A 17,515-nucleotide genomic window follows, 5' to 3' on the forward strand; every position below is an offset into this window, starting at 1 on the left:
TCTGTAATAAGACGCTACCGAGGTGGGACGGGATGTTCGCTCCAGGACCGGGAGAGATCCTGATCCCCGAGACGGCCAGGAGCTCCTGAGATCTGAGGCCGAAAAGCCAAGGACCGGACCTGAACCACCGGACCAGCTATGCTCCCTGTCTAACAGCACCGGACCTGAACCACCAGACCCGCTGTCCTCCTGGTCTAACAGGACCGGACCTGAACCACCAGACCCGCTGTCCTCCTGGTCTAACAGCACTGGACCTGAACCACCAGACCCGCTGTCCTCCTGGTCTAACAGCACTGGACCTGAACCACCGGACCAGCTATGCTCCCTGTCTAACAGCACCGGACCTGAACCACCAGACCCGCTGTCCTCCTGGTCTAACAGCACTGGACCTGAACCACCAGACCCACTGTCCTCCTGGTCTAACAGGACTGGACCTGAACCACCAGACCGGCTGTCCTCCTGGTCTAACAGCACTGGACCTGAACCACCGGGCCAGCTCTCCTCCTAGTCTAACAGCACTGGACCTGAACCACCAGACCCGCTGTCCTCCTGGTCTAACAGCACTGGACCTGAACCACCAGACCGGCTGTCCTCCTGGTCTAACAGGACTGGACCTGAACCACCGGGCCAGCTCTCCTCCTAGTCTAACAGCACTGGACCTGAACCACCAGACCGGCTGTCCTCCTGGTCTAACAGGACTGGACCTGAACCACCAGACCGGCTGTCCTCCTGATCTAACAGCACTGGACCTGAACCACCAGACCCGCTGTCCTCCTGGTCTAACAGCACTGGACCTGAACCACCAGACCGGCTGTCCTCCTGGTCTAACAGCACTGGACCTGAACCACCAGACCGGCTGTCCTCCTGGTCTAACAGGACTGGACATGAACCACCAGACCGGCTGTCCTCCTGGTCTAACAGCACTGGACCTGAACCACCAGACCCGCTGTCCTCCTGGTCTAACAGCACTGGACCTGAACCACCAGACCGGCTGTCCTCCTGGTCTAACAAGACTGGACCTGAACCACCAGACCGGCTGTCCTCCTGGTCTAACAGCACTGGACCTGAACCACCAGACCCGCTGTCCTCCTGGTCTAACAGCACTGGACCTGAACCACCAGACCCGCTGTCCTCCTGGTCTAACAAGACTAGACCTGAACCACTGGGCCAGCTCTCCTCCTGGTCTAACAGGACTGGACCTGAACCACCAGACCAGCTGTCCTCCTGGTCTAACAGCACTGGACCTGAACCACCAGACCGGCTGTCCTCCTGGTCTAACAGCACTGGACCTGAACCACCAGACCGGCTGTCCTCCTGGTCTAACAGCACTGGACCTGAACCACCAGACCCGCTGTCCTCCTGGTCTAACAGCACTGGACCTGAACCACCAGACCCGCTGTCCTCCTGGTCTAACAGGACCGGACCTGAACCACCAGACCGGCTGTCCTCCTGGTCTAACAGGACCGGACCTGAACCACCAGACCCGCTGTCCTCCTGGTCTAACAGCACTGGACCTGAACCACCAGACCCGCTGTCCTCCTGGTCTAACAGGACAGGACCTGAACCACCAGACTGGCTGTCCTCCTGGTCTAACAGCACTGGACCTGAACCACCAGACCCGCTGTCCTCCTGGTCTAACAAGACTGGACCTGAACCACTGGGCCAGCTGTCCTCCTAGTCTAACAGCACTGGACCTGAACCACCAGACTGGCTGTCCTCCTGGTCTAACAGCACTGGACCTGAACCACCAGACCTGCTGTCCTCCTGGTCTAACAGGACTGGACCTGAACCACCAGACCCGCTGTCCTCCTGGTCTAACAGGACTAGACCTGAACCACCAGACTGGCTGTCCTCCTGGTCTAACAGCACTGGACCTGAACCACCAGACCCGCTGTCCTCCTGGTCTAACAGCACTGGACCTGAACCACCAGACCGGCTGTCCTCCCGGTCTAACAAGACTGGACCTGAACCACCAGACCCGCTGTCCTCCTGGTCTAACAGCACTGGACCTGAACCACCAGACCCGCTGTCCTCCTGGTCTAACAGGACTAGACCTGAACCACCAGACCGGCTGTCCTCCTGGTCTAACAGCACTGGACCTGAACCACCAGACCCGCTGTCCTCCCGGTCTAACAGCACTGGACCTGAACCACCAGACCGGCTGTCCTCCCGGTCTAACAGCACTGGACCTGAACCACCAGACCCGCTGTCCTCCTGGTCTAACAGCACTGGACCTGAATCACCAGACCCGCTGTCCTCCTGGTCTAACAGCACTGGACCTGAACCACCAGACCCGCTGTCCTCCTGGTCTAACAGCACTGGACCTGAATCACCAGACCTGCTGTCCTCCTGGTCTAACAGCACTGGACCTGAACCACCAGACCTGCTGTCCTCCTGGTCTAACAGCACTGGACCTGAACCACCAGACCGGCTGTCCTCCTGGTCTAACAGCACTGGACCTGAACCACCAGACCCGCTGTCCTCCTGGTCTAACGGTCACCTTAAGAAGCGCAGGATGACGCAGTGACACACTCCCTCTGGGCCGTGGGGGGGAAGCTGATAAAAGAGGAACAGCTCATGTTCTACCACCATCTCTGTGACTCGCTGTGCACAACCGCCTGACCACAGAGAGGGGGGGGTGCGCACGCAGGAACTCGAGGCGCAGTCTCAGAGTGAGCGAGAGAGAGAGGAGGTGAGCACGCAGGAGCACGAGGCGCAGTCTCGGAGCAAGAGAGAGAGAGAGAGGGGGTGAGCACGCAGGAACTCGAGGCGCAGTCTCAGAGCGAGAGAGAGAGAGAGGGGGTGAGCACGCAGGAACTCGAGGCGCAGTCTCGGAGCGAGAGAGAGAGGGGGGGGGGGTTGAGCACGCAGGAACTCGAGGCGCAGTCTCGGAGCGAGCGAGCGAGCAGAGGGGAGGGTGAGAGGAAGAGCCACCAAGCGAGGAAACGACGTTGCCTTCCTGTCCTGATCGCCCCGAGAGCAACGAGCAACGGTTCGACCCGCCGGAACGCAGAGACCGCCACGGTGAGCCGGGGGGGGGCTGAGGGCGCGGCTGTACCGGGGGTCCACAGGGCCCACAGCCCTGGGCGCGGCGCAGCGGGGGGAGGGGGAGGGCTGGGTGACCCCTGGGGCGCTCTGCTGCCGATCTGGGGCCCGCGGGCGAGGCCTGGCGCTCTGCCGCTCGCCCAGCGAGAGAGCAGCAGGGTGCGAGCTCTGCGCAGCGGGTGGGGGGACGGGGGGGGCAGAGCTCGCTCGGCGTGACTCTGCAGTTCACGCTGGCGTGCCCAGCTCCTGCACCGATCGGTGCCCGCTGATCACTGGGCCGGCTGGGGTAGTTGAGGTGGCTAGGGTAGCTGTTGTAGCTGGGGTAGCTGGGGTGGCTGATATGGCTGGGGTAGTTGAGGTGGCTAGGGTAGCTGTTGTAGCTGGGGTAGCTGGGGTGGCTGATATGGCTGGAGTAGTTGAGGTGGCTAGGGTAGCTGTTGTAGCTGGGGTAGCTGGGGTGGCTGATATGGCTGGGGTAGTTGAGGTGGCTAGGGTAGCTGGGGTGGCTAGGGTAGCTGTTGTAGCTGGGGTAGCTGGGGTGGCTGATATGGCTGGGGTAGTTGAGGTGGCTAGGGTAGCTGGGGTAGTTGAGGTGGCTAGGGTAGCTGTTGTAGCTGGGGTAGCTGGGGTGGCTGATATGGCTGGGGTAGTTGAGGTGGCTAGGGTAGCTGGGGTAGCTGGGGTGGCTAGGGTAGCTGTTGTAGCTGGGGTAGCTGGGGTGGCTGATATGGCTGGGGTAGTTGAGGTGGCTAGGGTAGCTTTTGTAGCTGGGGTAGCTGTTGTAACTGGGGTAGCTGGGGTGGCTGGGGTAGTTGGGGTAGCTGGGGTGCCTGGGGTGGCTGGCGTGGGGTGGGATCGCTCCTGCTCCAGTGACACAGCGAGCTCTGGGCTGGGGCAGTGGGGTCGGGGCTGGAGTACTGTCAGCTGCGGCTCGGTCACAGAGCACCCTGTCATCCTGCTTGCTTCTGCGTTCACATCGCAGTTCATCCACCTGTCTGTCTGTCTCCCGTCTGTCTCTGTCTCTCTGTGTGTCTGCCTCTGTCTCTCTGCCTGTCCCTGTCGCTCTGTCTCACTCTCTGTCTGCTGTCTGTCTCTCTGACTGTCTCTGTCTTTCTCCCTGTGTCTCTAACTGCTTGAGTTAGCTCTCAGGTCAGTGGAGATGGTCAGGGATGAGTTAGCTCTCGGTCAGTGGAGATGGTCAGGGATGAGTTAGGTCTCAGGTCAGTGGAGATGGTCAGGGATGAGTTAGGTCTCAGGTCAGGGATGAGTTAGCTCTCGGTCAGTGGAGATGGTCAGGGATGAGTTAGGTCTCAGGTCAGTGGAGCTGGTCAGGGATGAGTTAGCTCTCGGTCAGGGATGAGTTAGCTCTCGGTCAGTGGAGATGGTCAGGGATGAGTTAGGTCTCAGGTCAGTGGAGATGGTGAGGGATGAGTTAGCTCTCAGGTCAGTGGAGATGGTCAGGGATGAGTTAGGTCTCAGGTCAGTGGAGATGGTCAGGGATGAGTTAGGTCTCAGGTCAGTGGAGATGGTCAGGGATGAGTTAGGTCTCAGGTCAGGGATGAGTTAGCTCTCGGTCAGTGGAGATGGTCAGGGATGAGTTAGGTCTCAGGTCAGTGGAGCTGGTCAGGGATGAGTTAGCTCTCGGTCAGGGATGAGTTAGCTCTCGGTCAGTGGAGATGGTCAGGGATGAGTTAGGTCTCAGGTCAGTGGAGATGGTGAGGGATGAGTTAGGTCTCAGGTCAGTGGAGATGGTGAGGGATGAGTTAGGTCTCAGGTCAGTGGAGATGGTGAGGGATGAGTTAGCTCTCAGGTCAGTGGAGATGGTCAGGGATGAGTTAGCTCTCGGTCAGTGGAGATGGTGAGGGATGAGTTAGCTCTCGGTCAGTGATGAGTGAGCTGGCTAGTCAGAGAGATGCTCAGCAGTGAGTGAGCAGGGTGGGTTTCTGTGGCAGATGCCCGGTATGTTAGTGTCAGTGTGGGGACACTGGGAGTCTATCCCAGCAGAAATGATGGTTCAGACAGCAGGTGGCCTCTGACTGCTGTCTCAGGTCTGCTGGAGTCTGGGACAGTCAGAGAGAGACTGTGTGTATCAGTGCATCAGTGTGTCAGTGAGTGTGTGCGCGCTGGGGCTGCCCATGAGGAAGTTGACCGCTGAGTGAAGGCTGATGGGAGTGGGAGTGGGTGTGGGTGTGTCCCAGGGCAGCTGTCAGTCAGTGAGTCACGCAGGAAGTGCTGGTCAGTGCGATAGGGCCGGCCTGTCAGCCTGTCAGTGTGTGTGTGTGTCAGTGCGATAGGGCCGGCCTGTCAGTGTGTGTGTGTCAGTGCGATAGGGTCGGCCTGTCAGCCTGTCACTGAGGCTGCTGGCAGCACAGGAAATATTGCACACACTCCCCTCTCCCCTTCCAGCTCACGCAGCATGACCAGCAGATTAGTGCTGCCAAATCAGAAACAGTTTCTCTTCCTGCCTCTCCCACCTCTCTCCTCTCTGTTCAACTCAGTTCCAGGTGCTTTATTGGCATGACCGGTGAGCACAACCGGTGTTGCCAGAGCAAATGACAATAAAATTAACATAAAACAACAATCTACAGACATTTACAATAAAGACACAGTCATAAAATATTCACATATAAACATCTGGAGCATTACTGGGAGACAGGCTCACTGTTCCTCAGGCTGGGACAGGAGATCACACACTGGGCTGCCAGTTCCACTGAGTTCCCTCCTCCCTCTCCCAGTAGGATTGGGACCTGTTGTGATTCTGGCAGGTGTGGGAACTCTGGGATTAGCTGTGTAGATTTGGGGAAGAATGTTTCTCTTATCCCAGAGTATCTGTCACAGTGCAGTAGGAAGTGCACCTCTGTCTCTATTTCTCCCCGCTGGCAGTGGGAGGACAGCCTGTCCTCTCTGGGCAGCCAGGTCTGCCTGTGTCCAGTGTCTGTGTCCAGGCTGTGGTCACTGAGCCTGTCCTCTCTGGACAGCCAGGTCTGCCTGTGTCCAGTGTCTTGAATCCTCTCTCTCTCAGACTCCCTGGTCGTCATGGCAGCCTGGGACCTGTCTGTGTCTGTGGAGGACCTGGGCCCCGACGCCCCCCCACTCAGCATCAGTGTGACCAGTGACCTGCACATCGGGGGGGTCATCCTGAAGATCGTCGATAAGACACGTGAGAGCCTGTCCATGACTGCTTCCTCAACGCTCCCAGACACACACACACGTGGCCAATTAACCCCTCTCCTCTGTCTCCCGTCTCCTGTCCCCTCTCTCCTCTCCCCGTCTCCTGTCCCCTCTCTCCTCTCCCTGTCCAGAGATGAAGAGGAACTGGTCAGACTACGCCCTTTGGTGGGAGCAGAAGAAACAGTGGCTGCTGAAGACGAACTGGACGCTGGACAAGTACGGGGTGCAGGCGGACGCCCGGCTGTCCTTCAGCCCCCAGCACAAGCCGGTCCGGCTGCTCCTGCCCAACGCCTGCACTGTCCGGGTCAAGGCCTGCTTCTCCGGGCCCACCTTCAGGGCTGTGGCGGGCGTGTGCCGGATCCTGAGTGAGGCCCGTCTGTCTCCCGCCCTCTCCCTGTCTCTGCTCCTGGCTCTCTGTGTCCCTGTGTCTCTGACTCTCTCCGACTCTCTCTGTGTATCTGACTCTCTGTGTCCCTGTGTCTCTGACTCTCTCCGACTCTCTCTGTGTATCTGACTCTCTGTGTCCCTGTGTCTCTGACTCTCTCCGACTCTCTCTGTGTATCTGACTCTCTGTGTCCCTGTGTCTCTGACTGTCTCTCTCTGTCTCTGTATCTCTAACTCTCTCTGTGTCTCTGTCCCTGTGTCCCTGTGTCCCTGTGTCCCTGTGTCCCTGTGTCCCTGTGTCTCTGACTCTGTGTATCTGACTCTCTGTATCTCTGTGTCCCTGTGTCTCTGACTCTCTGTATCTCTGTGTCCTGTGTCTCTCTGACTCTCTCTGTGTCCATGTGTCCCTGTGTCTCTGACTCTCTCCGACTCTCTCTGTGTCTCTGACTCTCTCTGTGTATCTGACTCTCTGTATCTCTGTGTCCCTGTGTCTCTGACTCTCTGTATCTCTGTGTCCTGTGTCTCTCTGACTCTCTCTATGTCCATGTGTCCCTGTGTCTCTGACTCTCTCTGTGTCTCTGACTCTCTCTGTGTATCTGACTCTCTGTGTCTCTGACTCTCTCTGTATCTCTGACTCTGTGTCTCTGTATCGCTGACTCTCTCTGTCTCTCTGTCTCTGTGTCTCTAACTCTCTCTGTCTCTGAATCTCTGTGTCTCTGACTCTCTGTGTCTCTGTGTCCCTGTGTCTCTGACTCACTGTGTCTCTGACTCTCTGTGTCTCTAACTCTCTCTGACTCTCTGTGTCTCTGACTCACTGTGTCTCTGACTCACTGTGTCTCTGACTCTCTGTGTCTCTAACTCTCTCTGACTCTCTGTATCTTTGACTCTGTGTTTCTGTCTCTTGTTCTCTGTCTGTAAGAAGCCTGTTGAAAACACACCACTCAAACCTGTCTGTCTGTCCCAGACCTCCGCCATCCTGAGGAGCTGTCTTTCCTGCGCCCCCCGGAGGAGAAGAAGAGGAAGAAGGAGAAGGGTGAGGGGGCAGAGGAGCCGTACGACCTGACAGGGGTGCAGATGCCCGCAGGTACCAGCACCCCACGTCTCACTCTGTCTCCCTCCTTGTCTCTTTGCTAAACACCACTCTCTTTTCTACTGTACCAGTCTGTATAACCAGCGCTGTGTCTGTGCCAGGCTCAGTACCAGTACCAGTCTGTATAACCAGCACTGTGTCTGTGCCAGGCTCAGTACCAGTACCAGTCTGTATAACCAGGGCTGTGTCTGTGCCAGGCTCAGTACCAGTACCAGTCTGTATAACCAGCACTGTGTCTGTGCCAGGCTCAGTACCAGTACCAGTCTGTATAACCAGCGCTGTGTCTGTGCCAGGCTCAGTACCAGTACCAGTCTGTATAACCAGGGCTGTGTCTGTGCCAGGCTCAATACCAGTACCAGTCTGTATAACCAGCACTGTGTCTGTGCCAGGCTCAGTACCAGTCTGTATAACCAGGGCTGTGTCTGTGCCAGGCTCAGTACCAGTACCAGTCTGTATAACCAGCACTGTGTCTGTGCCAGGCTCAGTACCAGTCTGTATAACCAGGGCTGTGTCTGTGCCAGGCTCAGTACCAGTCTGTATAACCAGGGCTGTGTCTGTGCCAGGCTCAGTACCAGTCTGTATAACCAGCACTGTGTCTGTGCCAGGCTCAGTACCAGTCTGTATAACCAGGGCTGTGTCTGTGCCAGGCTCAGTACCAGTCTGTATAACCAGCGCTGTGTCTGTGCCAGGCTCAGTACCAGTACCAGTCTGTATAACCAGGGCTGTGTCTGTGCCAGGCTCAGTGTCCTCGTTCTACAATGGGATGCCTGCTCACTTTGCTGACTCGCCCGAGACGGAAGCTGTTTACAAGATGTTGTCGGTCAGTCGGCCTGCACCCACCCCCGAGGCCATGGCCAAGATGTACCGGCCCGCCAACGTCATAGACAAAGCCCAGATCAATGGCAGGTGGGACATACCATTCACACAGTGCAGAGGGGTGCAGCGTGGTTACCTGTGTGCCCTGTGTATTTCTGTCTGTCTGTTATCTGCGTGTCTCCTTATTCGTGGGCCTGTCTTTCTGCAAAGACTGCTGTCTCTCTGCGCAAGCGTCTGTTTCCGAGTCTGTGGATTGAGGGCCTGTCTCCCTGTCGCCCCTGCAGGTGGCTGGACTCGTCACGCTCTCTGATGCAGCAGGGGATCCAGGAGAATGACCGTCTGCTCCTGCGCTTCAAATACTACAGCTTCTTCGACCTGGAGCCCAAGGTCCGTCTCTCTGTGCGTCTGCGTGTCCCTCTGTCTGTCTGCCTGTTCAGACTCTGCAGCTCCTGTGTCCTTGAGCCCAGACGCTCTGTCTCTGTCTCTGTCTCTGTGTGTGTGTGTGGTGTTAACTGCACGCTGCTCTGCTCTCAGTACGATGCAGTGAGGATCACGCAGCTGTATGAACAGGCCCGCTGGGCCATTCTGCTGGAGGAGATCGACTGCACCGAGGAGGAGATGATGCTGTTCGCCGCCCTGCAGGTAGGACTGGGCCTCTCGCGCGCTCCCTGCAGTCCGGTGTCCAGTGTCCAGTGTCCAGCGTGCGGTGACCCTCCTGCCCCTCCCTGATCTCCCTCAGTACCACGTGAACAAGCTGTCCCAGACGGAGCCCAGCCTCGGCGCCACCTCGCCGGCCATGGATGACCTGGACTCGGCCCTGCAGTCCCTGGAGGTCAAGATGGAGGGAGAGACCACCAGCATCGACATGCTGGTGAGAGAGCACCCCTCTGTCTGGAGTACTGTACCCCACTGCATCACTGCACCCCTCTGTCTGGAGTACTGCACCCCTCTGTCTGGAGTACTGTACCCCACTGCATCACTGCACCCCTCTGTCTGGAGTACTGCACCCCTCTGTCTGGAGTACTGTACCCCACTGCATCACTGCACCCCTCTGTCTGGAGTACTGTACCCCACTACATCACTGCACCCCTCTGTATCACTGTACCCCACTGCATCACTGCACCCCTCTGTCTGGAGTACTGCACCCCACTGCATTACTGCACCCCTCTGTCTGGAGTACTGCACCCCACTGCATCACTGCACCCCTCTGTCTGGAGTACTGCACCCCACTGCATCACTGCACCCCTCTGTCTGGAGTACTGTACCCCACTGCATCACTGCACCCCTCTGTATCACTGTACCCCACTGCATCACTGCACCCCTCTGTCTGGGGTACTGTACCCCACTACATCACTGCACCCCTCTGTATCACTGTACCCCACCATATCACTGCACCCCGCTGTATCACTGTATCCCACCATATCACTGTACCCCTCTGTCTGGAATGGAATACTGTACCCCCGGTATCACTGTACCCCGCTGTCTGCACCCCTGCACCTGGAGAGGGGAGTACTGGGGCACTGATGGGGGTGTTGGGGTGTTCCGATATCGTGGCTCTCGGGGCTGCAGGCTCATGCTCCTCTTTCTCCCACCAGGAGAGCATGATGGCTGTGCCGGAGCTGAAGGCCTACCTGAAGATCTTCCGGTAAGCAGGCGCCCCCCCCGCCCCGCCCCACCCTGCCCTGCTCCACCCTGCCCTGCCCTGGCAGCGCTGCGGTACGCTGACCCTGTGATCCCCCCAGGCCCAAGCGTCTGACCCTGAAGGGCTACAAGCAGTACTGGTTCGTGTTCAAGGACACCAACATCTCCTACTACAAGAGCCAGGAAGAGGGATTCGGGGAGCCCATCCAGCAGATGAACCTCAAAGGTAAAGAGCACACAGCCTCCTGCAGCAGGCAGACAGACCATCCGAACAATATATTCACCCAGGGTCCAGGGGTGTCTGTCTCAGTGTGATGATGTCACGGTGGGCCCTCAGGGTAAGAGGTTGATGGTGTCTCGGTATGATGATGTCACGGTGTGCCCTCAGGGTGAGAGGTTGATGGTGTCTCGGTATGATGATGTCACGGTGTGCCCTCAGGGTGAGAGGTTGATGGTGTCTCGGTGTGATGATGTCACGGTGTGCCCTCGGGGTGAGAGGTTGATGGTGTCTCGGTGTGATGATGTCATGGTGTGTCCTCGGGGTGAGAGGTTGATGGTGTCTCGGAGTGATGATGTCACGGTGTTTCTTCAGTGTGCGATGTTGATGGTGTCTCGGTGTGATGATGTCACGGTGTGTCCTCGTTGTGCGATGTTGATGGTGTCTCAGTGTGATGATAACCCTAATCCTTGCCCTAATACTGTGTGTCCAGGGTGTGAGGTGGCCCCTGATGTCAACGTGGCTGGACAGAAGTTCTGTATCAAGCTGCTGATCCCAGCACCTGAGGGCATGAACGAGGTCTACCTGCGCTGTGAGAATGTGAGACAGCAGCCTGACCACACTGTACCGCTCTCCCTGAGCTCTGCTCCTGCTCTCTTTCACTCTCCTCTTTCTATTTCCTCTCTCTCCTGCTCCTCTCCCCTCTCTCCCCTCTGTCTCTCCTCTCCCTCTCTCTCTAATGGCCCTGGTGTCTCTGGGTTTGCTCAGGAGAAGCAGCAGGGGTGCCCGTCTCCCCTCTGTCTCTCCTCTCCCTCTCTCAATTCAATTCAAGGTGCTTTATTAGCATGACCGATGGGTACAATCAGTGTTGCCAAAGCAAATAAAATAATGAAATTTACATGAAACAAAACAAAAAATAAAAGTAATATAAAATCTACAGACATAATACAGACATTTACAACAAAGACATATTATAAAATATTGACATATACTGTAGACAGATGGAGCATTATCGGGAGACAGGCTCACTGTTCCTCAGACTCTGACAGGAGGTCACACACTGGGCTTGGGACCCGTTGTGATTCTAGCAGGTGTGGGAACTCTGGGACTAGATTTCCGAATTTAAGGAAGAATGCTTCTCTAATCCCAGAGTATCTGTCACAGTGCAGTAGGAAGTGCATCTCTGTCTCTATTTCTCCCTGCTGGCAGTGGGAGCACAGCCTGTCCTCAGGAGGACTGGTGCTCAGGAGAAGCAGTACTGCCAGTGGAGGGGTGCCTGTCTCCCCTCTCTCTCCCCTCTGTCTCCTCTCTCTAATGGCCCTGGTGTCTCTGGGTGTGCTCAGGAGAAGCAGTACTCCCAGTGGATGGGTGCCTGTCGACTGGCCTCCAAGGGCAAGACTATGGCGGACAGCACCTATGCCAGCGAGGTGGCCAACATCCAGGCCTTCCTGGCCATGCAGCGCTCGAACCCGGGGCCACAGCCCTCCGCCACTGACGAGACCATCAACACCCAGAGTCTGGTCTCCCCGCGGTACCAGAAGAAATACAAGACCAAGCAGGTACTGTCCTGAGAGTGGAACAGTGGTACTGATCCTGACACACTGACACACTGACACACTGAGACACTGAGACACTGACACACTGATCCTGACACACTGATCACTGACACACTGAGACACTGACCAATGACACACTGATCACTGACACACTGACACACTGATCACTGACACACTGAGACACTGACACACTGACACACTGACACACTGATCACTGACACACTGATCACTGACACACTGAGACACTGACCACTGACACACTGATCACTGACACACTGATCACTGACACGCTGATCACTGACACGCTGACACACTGATCACTGACACACTGACACGATTATCATTGACACACTAAGACACTGAGACACTGACACGATTATCACTGACACGCTGATCACTGACACACTGAGACACTGAGACACTGACATGATTATCACTGACACTGAGACGCTGACACCCTAATCACTGATACACAGATATACTGATATTGACCCTGACACTGCAAACTGACACAGATACACAGATACACTCTCCCTCTCCCTCTCTCACTCCAGTTAACCCCTCGCATTCTGGAGGCTCACCAGAACGTGGCCCAGCTGTCTCTGCTGGAAGCCACCATGAAGTTCATCCAGATCTGGCAGTCACTGCCCGACTTCGGCGTGTCGTACTTCGTGGTGAGGTAAGAGGGCGCTACAGTGCACAGTGTGGGTACATGCTGACATTGGCTGCCATGTAAAATCACAGTCCTACAGCCCTCCACACCTATATAATCTTACACTGTACTCCCTTCCTGTCTCTCCTCTAACTCCCCCTGTCTTCTGTCCTCCTCTCCCTCTCATCCCCCTCCTGCCCTCAGGTTTAAGGGGTGTCGTAAAGACGAGGTGCTGGGCATCGCCAACAACCGGCTGATCCGCATCGACCTGGCTGTGGGCGACGTGGTGAAGACCTGGCGCTACAACAACATGCGCCAGTGGAATGTCAACTGGGACATCCGGCAGGTGGGGCGCGGGGGGCTGTGTGCCCAGAGACGGGGCGCAGGTGGGCAGGAGGGAGGCTGTGTGCCCAGAGAGGGGGCCCAGGGGGCAGGAGGGGCAGGTGTGTGCCCAGAGAGGGGGCACTGGGGGCAGCTGGGGGGCTGTGTGCCCAGAGAGGGGCAGGAGGGGTACGAGGCCAAAAGGTGACACACAGACGCTGGTTAGACAAGAGCTAGACGGCACTGGAGTGAGAAATGGAGAAGAGTATTAAAACTGTGAATTTCAAACCTTCTGATTCTCTCTCCCCCCCTCCTGCAGGTGGCGATAGAGTTCGAGGGCAACATCAACGTGGCATTCAGCTGTGTGACGGCGGACTGCAAGATCGTGCACGAGTACATCGGCGGCTACATCTTCATGTCCACACGGACCAAGGAGCAGAGCGACTCCCTGAACGAGGAGCTGTTCCACAAGCTGACTGGGGGACACGAGGCCCTCTGAGCACCCCGGGGACCCCCATACTGCCATCCGCTGTCTGTCTGATCTCACACTCCCTGTCTCACTCTCCCCCTGTCTGTCCCTCCCGTGTGTCTCTCACTCTCCTGCTGGGTGTCCCTCCTGTGTCTCACTCTCTGTACCCGTCTCCCCCCATGAGTTGCCAGGCACTGCCCCACCGTCCCCTTGTCCAGTGACCCTGTCACGCTCTCATGTGACCTATGACCTCTGACCTGCCAGCCTGTGATTGGCTCCTTTTCCAGGGGTACGATGTGTGTCAGTGCTGATTGGAGATCGGTGGTCTATAACCCCCTGTGGACACTGGATTGGCGGGGAGGGATATTCTGACGCCTGTATTTAACCCCGAGTGTTTAATAACTGTTACTCCTAACATTTCATATTGTCATTTCTAAGATCTTGTATGAATTATTAACAATTGAGAATATAACAAGATACTTACTGGTGTTGTGATTTTCTTACATCCAAAACTGCATACTATCAAACATAAAGAAACTGGAATTACTGTAGACACCCCTGAGGTCCAGACTCTTACTGGACACTATAGAGACACCCCTGGGGTACAGACTCTTACTGGACACTATAGAGACACCCCTGGGGTCCAGACTCTTAATACACACACTGTACAGACACCCCTGGGGTACAGACTCTTACTGGACACGCTGTACAGACACCCCTGTGGTACAGACTCATATTGGACACTACGTACAGACACCCCTTGGGTATAGACTCTTACTGGACACACTGTACAGACACCCCTGGGGTACAGACTCTTACTGGACACGCTGTACAGACACCCCTGGGGTACAGACTCTTACTGGACACACTGTACAGACACTCCTGGGGTACAGACTCATATTGGACACTACGTACAGACACCCCTTGGGTATAGACTCTTACTGGACACACTGTACAGACACCCCTGGGGTACAGACTCTTACTGGACATATAGTCTCATGGACACAGGAATGTCTGATGAGGTCTAGCAGTGTGATACACAGATGTGCTTTTAATTGAGGTATTAATTAAGACAGCGACACACAGCGCAGTGGGCCCAGTGCGTCTGCGTGAAGCTCATCACAGTTACTGTGGGCTCTCTCCACCAGGCTCCTCCCACGCCGGGCCATCTCCACGGCAACATTGCCAGCCCCCGCCCCCCGTGCTTCACTGTGGTGTGGGCGTGGTCAGCTGCTCCCGGCCACGCCCCCTCTCTGTTCCAGAGGAAGTTCCCTCCCTGCCAGACAGGAAGTGAGGAGGGGAGAAGGGTGTGGTTAGAGGCAAGCCTGCATAAGAGCGCCCCCTGCTGGTCACCCTAGGGGGGGCCACCTGTCCCCACAGTTCTTGAGACGTTCTGAGACGGGACATGGTGTTACATCTGCACTTTTCCCCAGACTGAACGCCGCAGAACATGCCTACAACTGTAGTGGGGGGGCCAGACGCCGGCTGCTCTCCTCCTGGGGCGGCCCTGTCTGACCTTTCGGGGTTTCTGCGTGTTACTCACGGGGCTCCGTGAGCCTCAGGGCCCGGGCGAAGTATCGGGGCGCCAGTCTGCCCTCCGAGTCTCCCGGTGTCAGGATCACCCCGTTGTCCGACCAGAAGAAAGGGATGCCGTCTGTGGAAGGGTCACAGGCGGAGGGGTCAGTTCACAGGCTGGACGCGGCACTCGGGGGCCGGGCTCCTCAGCCTTACCCTGCAGAGCCCTGGAAACGTCGATGAAGATGGCCAGGCTGCAGTCCCCGCGCATACCTGCAGGAGGGGACAGCGAGGCCGGTCAGCCTGCGGCGGGCAGGGCGTGGGGGTCGGCTCGAGCACGAGAACTGACCGCTGACGACGCCCTCCTCCCCGGGCAGCCCCGGGCTCAGGTGGATGTGGGTCCGGGACATCCTGCTCAGGCCCCGGGTTCGAATGGACTCCCAGTGGCGCAGGTACGTCCCGTGGACAGCACAGGAGGGCACGTTGTCCGAGCCGGGGACAACCGGGATCAACTCCAGGTCGTCCACCTGGGCAAGAGGGGCAGAGAGACAGGGATGAGCGACGATTCCTGGCGGTTTTTACTCCCTCCTCCTGGGATCTGATCGTCCGCCAGGAAGAGGTTAAGTCTCTGCAGCTGCCGGCTGGAGCCCCGCCCACCTGCACCGAGTGCCCCTGATTGGCCCGGATCTCCAGCCGCCCGTCCCCCGGGCGTGGGCGGAGCCTGAAGCGCTGCTTGTCATTGGTCTCCACCACCCTCCTCACGTCGGCCAATGAGTACGCGCGGAACTGGGGGCGTGACAGCAGCTCCGCCACCGACACGAACCCGTCTGGAACGAGAGGTCAGAGGTCGGGTGAGGGCGCCGGGGGTTTCCAGCGCTGAGCCAAACACTGATCCGTCCCGTTTGAACTCTAATTTATTAACTGAAGATTTTAAACCTCTGTAAACCCTCTCACCTGAGCTCATGTCCAGGCCCAGCTGGGACGCCCCGTGGCGCAGAGCGAAGGACAGCGCCTTGGACAGGCGGACGTCTGGGTCCTGCAGTGGAGGGGGGGGTTAGACAAGTGAGCTGGACCAGGACCAGGACCGGCAGAGAACTGAGGCCCAGTCACAGGAGCCAGCTGGCCAGAGGGGCTAGGAGATGGGGACAGGGGGCAGAGGGCAGAGGGCAGAGGACAGGGGGCAGGGGGCAGAGGGCAGAGGGCAGAGGGCCGGGGGCAGGGGGCAGGGGGCAGGGGGCAGGGAGCAGGGAGCAGGGAGCAGTGGGCAGGGAGCAGTGGGCAGGGGGCTTGATCGCGCCCCCAGACTGCAGGAGAGCCACGCACCTGAGCTCCTCTCACCTGCTCTGATCTGCGGCATCGGTGCCTTCCTCCCCTTCCTCCTCCTCCTCCTCTCCGCCCTCCGTCCATCCTCCTCTGCCGTCTTCCCCTCCCTCGAACCTGGGCCACCCCAGACAGGACACACTGCTTCACACCGGGAGCGGGCGGCCTGGAACAAGCAGGGGCGACACCAGGGGGAGATTCTCGTCTCCGTCAGGGGCCTGGAGGGCTGTCTGTGTGGAGTTTGCATGTTCTCCCCCGGTTTGCGTGGGTTTAAACCCGCAGTCCAAAGACATGCTGGTGGGTTAATGGGCTTCTGGGAGCACTGGCCCTGGAGTGAGTGAGTGAGTGAGTGAGTGAGTGAGTGTGTGTGTGTGTGTGTGTGCCCTGTGGACGGACTGGCGTCCCATCCAGGATGTACCCCGCCTTGCACCCAGTGCTTGCTGGGATAGGCTCCAGCTCCCCCACGATCCTGAAGAGGTTCGAAGATGGGCAGATGTATGGTACTCTTTCAGCACCTCCCTCAGAACACGCTCATCTTGTCTGCAAGCACTGTGCTCGCCGACCCTCAGTCCGCGTGTTTTAACTCTTAATAACACTTCTGGACCCGGGCCGGTTTCCTGAGGCTCGATTACTCACGCCTGGGCCTGGGAGTCGGCAGCCTTCGGGTGTGCTCGGGCGTCGTCGGGCTTCGCTCCTGCAAGACCAGAGGAGGTGAAAGCCGAACCAGTCGCCTCTGCCGTCCCTGAGTGCAGTTAATAACTCAAGAGCGCTGGGTTACAAGTCGGACCTCACGTCTGATTTTACTTTGGCTGGCAGTTAGGTACTTAATTCTACTGGGCTTTAAGAGACAGTGTCCTGTCTTAAAATGCAAGTCACAGCGCTAATAGCGACGGCTGCTGAGTCACATGTTCACCGGGGACTAAACAGACCAAAACAAAATCCAATAATTTCTTGTAAACACCCCTGCTTATAAAGGCATTCACAATCGTGAGGGATTTTAATAAAAAAATGAGTTTATTTGACCTTGTCTACTTCGAGACTAAACACGAATCGACAGCGCTCCGCGACCTACTATAACCCCCCCACAAGAACGCATTCGTGAACTACAAAGCTCTTTTAGGTTGGACACCTCTTAGTGTGGAAATACCCACTAGTGCTCCAACGTGATCGAACGCCTGGTGCGCATGATAGGATTCTTAAAGAGGGAAAAATTCTCCAAACGTAAACGTACAGCAGGGTGTGCTGGCTGGCTAGCCGGCGTCGGGAAAGAGAGCAGGAAGCACTCCCGAAAAACTACAATTCCCACCTCCCCCGGCGA

The 17,515-nt window shown here is 57.3% G+C and overlaps 2 protein-coding genes across 4 annotated transcripts; one reads left to right on the forward strand and one right to left on the reverse strand.

Annotated features, from left to right (window-relative positions):
- The first annotated feature begins 2,661 nt into the window (after positions 1 to 2,661).
- On the forward strand, positions 2,662 to 13,845 carry fermt3b (FERM domain containing kindlin 3b). 2 transcript variants are annotated; one of them, XM_088908955.1, is made up of 15 exons: positions 2,662 to 3,024; positions 6,068 to 6,205; positions 6,348 to 6,581; positions 7,565 to 7,684; positions 8,428 to 8,596; positions 8,791 to 8,893; positions 9,041 to 9,148; positions 9,246 to 9,377; positions 10,102 to 10,151; positions 10,249 to 10,373; positions 10,858 to 10,964; positions 11,708 to 11,923; positions 12,475 to 12,599; positions 12,777 to 12,918; positions 13,213 to 13,845. In XM_088908955.1, exons 2-15 carry the CDS (start codon positions 6,082 to 6,084, stop codon positions 13,390 to 13,392), a joined length of 1,935 nt encoding a protein of 644 aa, XP_088765081.1. In that variant the 5' UTR covers positions 2,662 to 3,024; positions 6,068 to 6,081; the 3' UTR covers positions 13,393 to 13,845. The 2 variants fall into 2 exon arrangements, with proteins under 2 accessions (XP_088765081.1, XP_088765082.1); XM_088908956.1 differs by having other exon boundaries at positions 2,973 to 3,024; positions 6,028 to 6,205.
- A 548-nt stretch (positions 13,846 to 14,393) lies between these two features.
- Positions 14,394 to 17,481, reverse strand: trpt1 (tRNA phosphotransferase 1). Of its 2 annotated transcripts, none has more exons than XM_088908974.1 (9): positions 17,429 to 17,481; positions 16,834 to 16,891; positions 16,216 to 16,363; positions 15,832 to 15,913; positions 15,535 to 15,704; positions 15,227 to 15,404; positions 15,094 to 15,150; positions 14,906 to 15,016; positions 14,394 to 14,638 (listed from the first exon to the last, which is right to left on the reverse strand). In XM_088908974.1, the coding sequence occupies exons 3-9, from the start codon at positions 16,282 to 16,284 to the stop codon at positions 14,589 to 14,591; spliced, it is 717 nt and encodes a 238-aa protein (XP_088765100.1). In that variant the 5' UTR covers positions 16,285 to 16,363; positions 16,834 to 16,891; positions 17,429 to 17,481; the 3' UTR covers positions 14,394 to 14,588. The 2 variants fall into 2 exon arrangements, with proteins under 2 accessions (XP_088765100.1, XP_088765101.1); XM_088908975.1 differs by having other exon boundaries at positions 17,349 to 17,448.
- Between the last annotated feature and the right edge of the window lie 34 nt (positions 17,482 to 17,515).

Source organism: Atractosteus spatula, assembly GCF_055471065.1.
Source record: "Atractosteus spatula isolate fAtrSpa1 chromosome 24 unlocalized genomic scaffold, fAtrSpa1.hap1 SUPER_24_unloc_1, whole genome shotgun sequence".
In the NCBI taxonomy this organism is placed as follows: Eukaryota; Metazoa; Chordata; class Actinopteri; order Semionotiformes; family Lepisosteidae; genus Atractosteus; species Atractosteus spatula.